Genomic DNA, 1559 nt, shown 5'->3' on the forward strand with positions numbered 1-1559 from the left:
GGCAGCGATCGTGACCATCACCCAGCGCCAGGTAACGACTGCATCCAGAAACGCCCGGGTGATACGTTGTCTATAGCAAGACCCACATCGTCTTTACAAAGACGTAACATCAAGTTTGCCACGCAAAGTCGTCTTTAAAAAGATGCACCCGAAATTGCTCTTTTAGGGAGAAAAGCTCTTAGCGTGCTGAGGCGCACAGGGGAGATGATCATCTGCAACACAAACAGGGGGTAGTGCACCACCACTGAAGCGCCGTACCGCCAAGACGAAGAGCTCTCCAAGAGCGCGCTGAACTCATTCAGTCTTCTTCTCTCAGTAGAGTAGTCAGGAGCAGAACGATGTGATCGCTCGGCTCCTCAGCGAAAAGCCTGAATATGCACTGCATCTGCTGCCTACTTATACTTACGCTGTGATCAGCGGCAGCTGGATGCAATAATCGCATGCCATTGGCTCGTTTAGTTTACACTCGAAGTAGATTGGTCTCTCTAAGCAAGATCCCAATTCGTCGGTCATCCGATGTGACGTCGAGAGTAACCGACTGAAAGGGAACTTTGCTATTCTTTACTTTTTGGACAGATGTCAGTGCATGGGATGCACATCTTGATGTGATTTTCCTCCACTTCCATCTTGTTGCTCGGACAGGCTCTGACACAAGAACTGTGATCCACCACAAAGTTATCTATGTCAAAGGATGATAGAGCGTACTTGTGAAAGATACTTTTTTAAATGATAAAGGGACCATTAACCCCAAAAATTCTCTCAACATTTAGTCACCCTCAAAATGGATAAATGTTTAAAAATATAAAAATATTATACCTTTAAATGACAAAGCATTATGAGGATTTTCTTTGCTACTTTATTTATTTATTTTGTAGATTTATAATTTAATCAAATCAAAACTAACCAGTGTAACTTACGTGGGCATTTCTTGACACAGAAAGCTCCATAGGTGTATTTGGCGTTGGGATTGTGTTCGAGCTGGAAGGTTGTTGGATTGTAGACGAATGGCTGAGGACATTGAGTCACACAGGCCCCGCTGTCATTAAAGTTGGTACAAGCCTGAGAATAAAAAAAGAGTCATGTAAGTATGTGGTTGATCGATAATACATGCCTATAATGAAGATACACCTCTGCAGAGCTTTCAGTGTGTAACATATATTACAGTACAACATCACCATGAAATTACTGTAAAAACAAAGTGAGCAAGGCATTTGTCATTACATTTATTACACTTTAAAACCATACAGGAAGAGTTGACATACGAAGCAGTCTGTGTCTTTGGGTCCGGTACAGCCTCCTGCACATTCACGGTGGCAGCAGTTACTGACGTACGGACCAAAACAGCGTCCATCACACTGCTCTGCACACACTGTCTTTGTCACTGTAACCGCAAAGACAAAAGTGAAGCTCTCTCCACATCTGTGGACTTTTGTATGACTGTACTTTTCTGTAAATATGTCAGAAGTCACCAGGACAAAGCAAAAACCCTAAATCTATTATTTGTCAGACTGTGCAACCCCCCCCCCCCCCCCCCCCTTTTAGGTGAACACCCTTTGGAA

At 43.4% G+C, this 1559-nt stretch overlaps 1 protein-coding gene across 1 annotated transcript in view; it reads right to left on the reverse strand.

Moving 5' to 3' along the window:
• The window catches only part of LOC107557315 (receptor tyrosine-protein kinase erbB-4-like), a gene marked incomplete at its 3' end in the record, with an annotated part of 183188 nt that overhangs the window by 10556 nt on the left and 171073 nt on the right, over window positions 1-1559 (reverse strand). Inside the window, exons 6-8 of the mRNA XM_016240701.1 lie at window positions 1263-1381; window positions 918-1059; window positions 566-679 (exon numbers count right to left, since the gene is read on the reverse strand). Coding sequence (XP_016096187.1) covers window positions 566-679; window positions 918-1059; window positions 1263-1381 — 375 coding nt within the window. The remainder of the gene's footprint in view (window positions 1-565; window positions 680-917; window positions 1060-1262; window positions 1382-1559) is intronic.

Source organism: Sinocyclocheilus grahami, unplaced genomic scaffold, assembly GCF_001515645.1.
Source record: "Sinocyclocheilus grahami isolate Dianchi unplaced genomic scaffold, SAMN03320097.WGS_v1.1 scaffold598.1, whole genome shotgun sequence".
NCBI classification, from domain to species: Eukaryota; Metazoa; Chordata; class Actinopteri; order Cypriniformes; family Cyprinidae; genus Sinocyclocheilus; species Sinocyclocheilus grahami.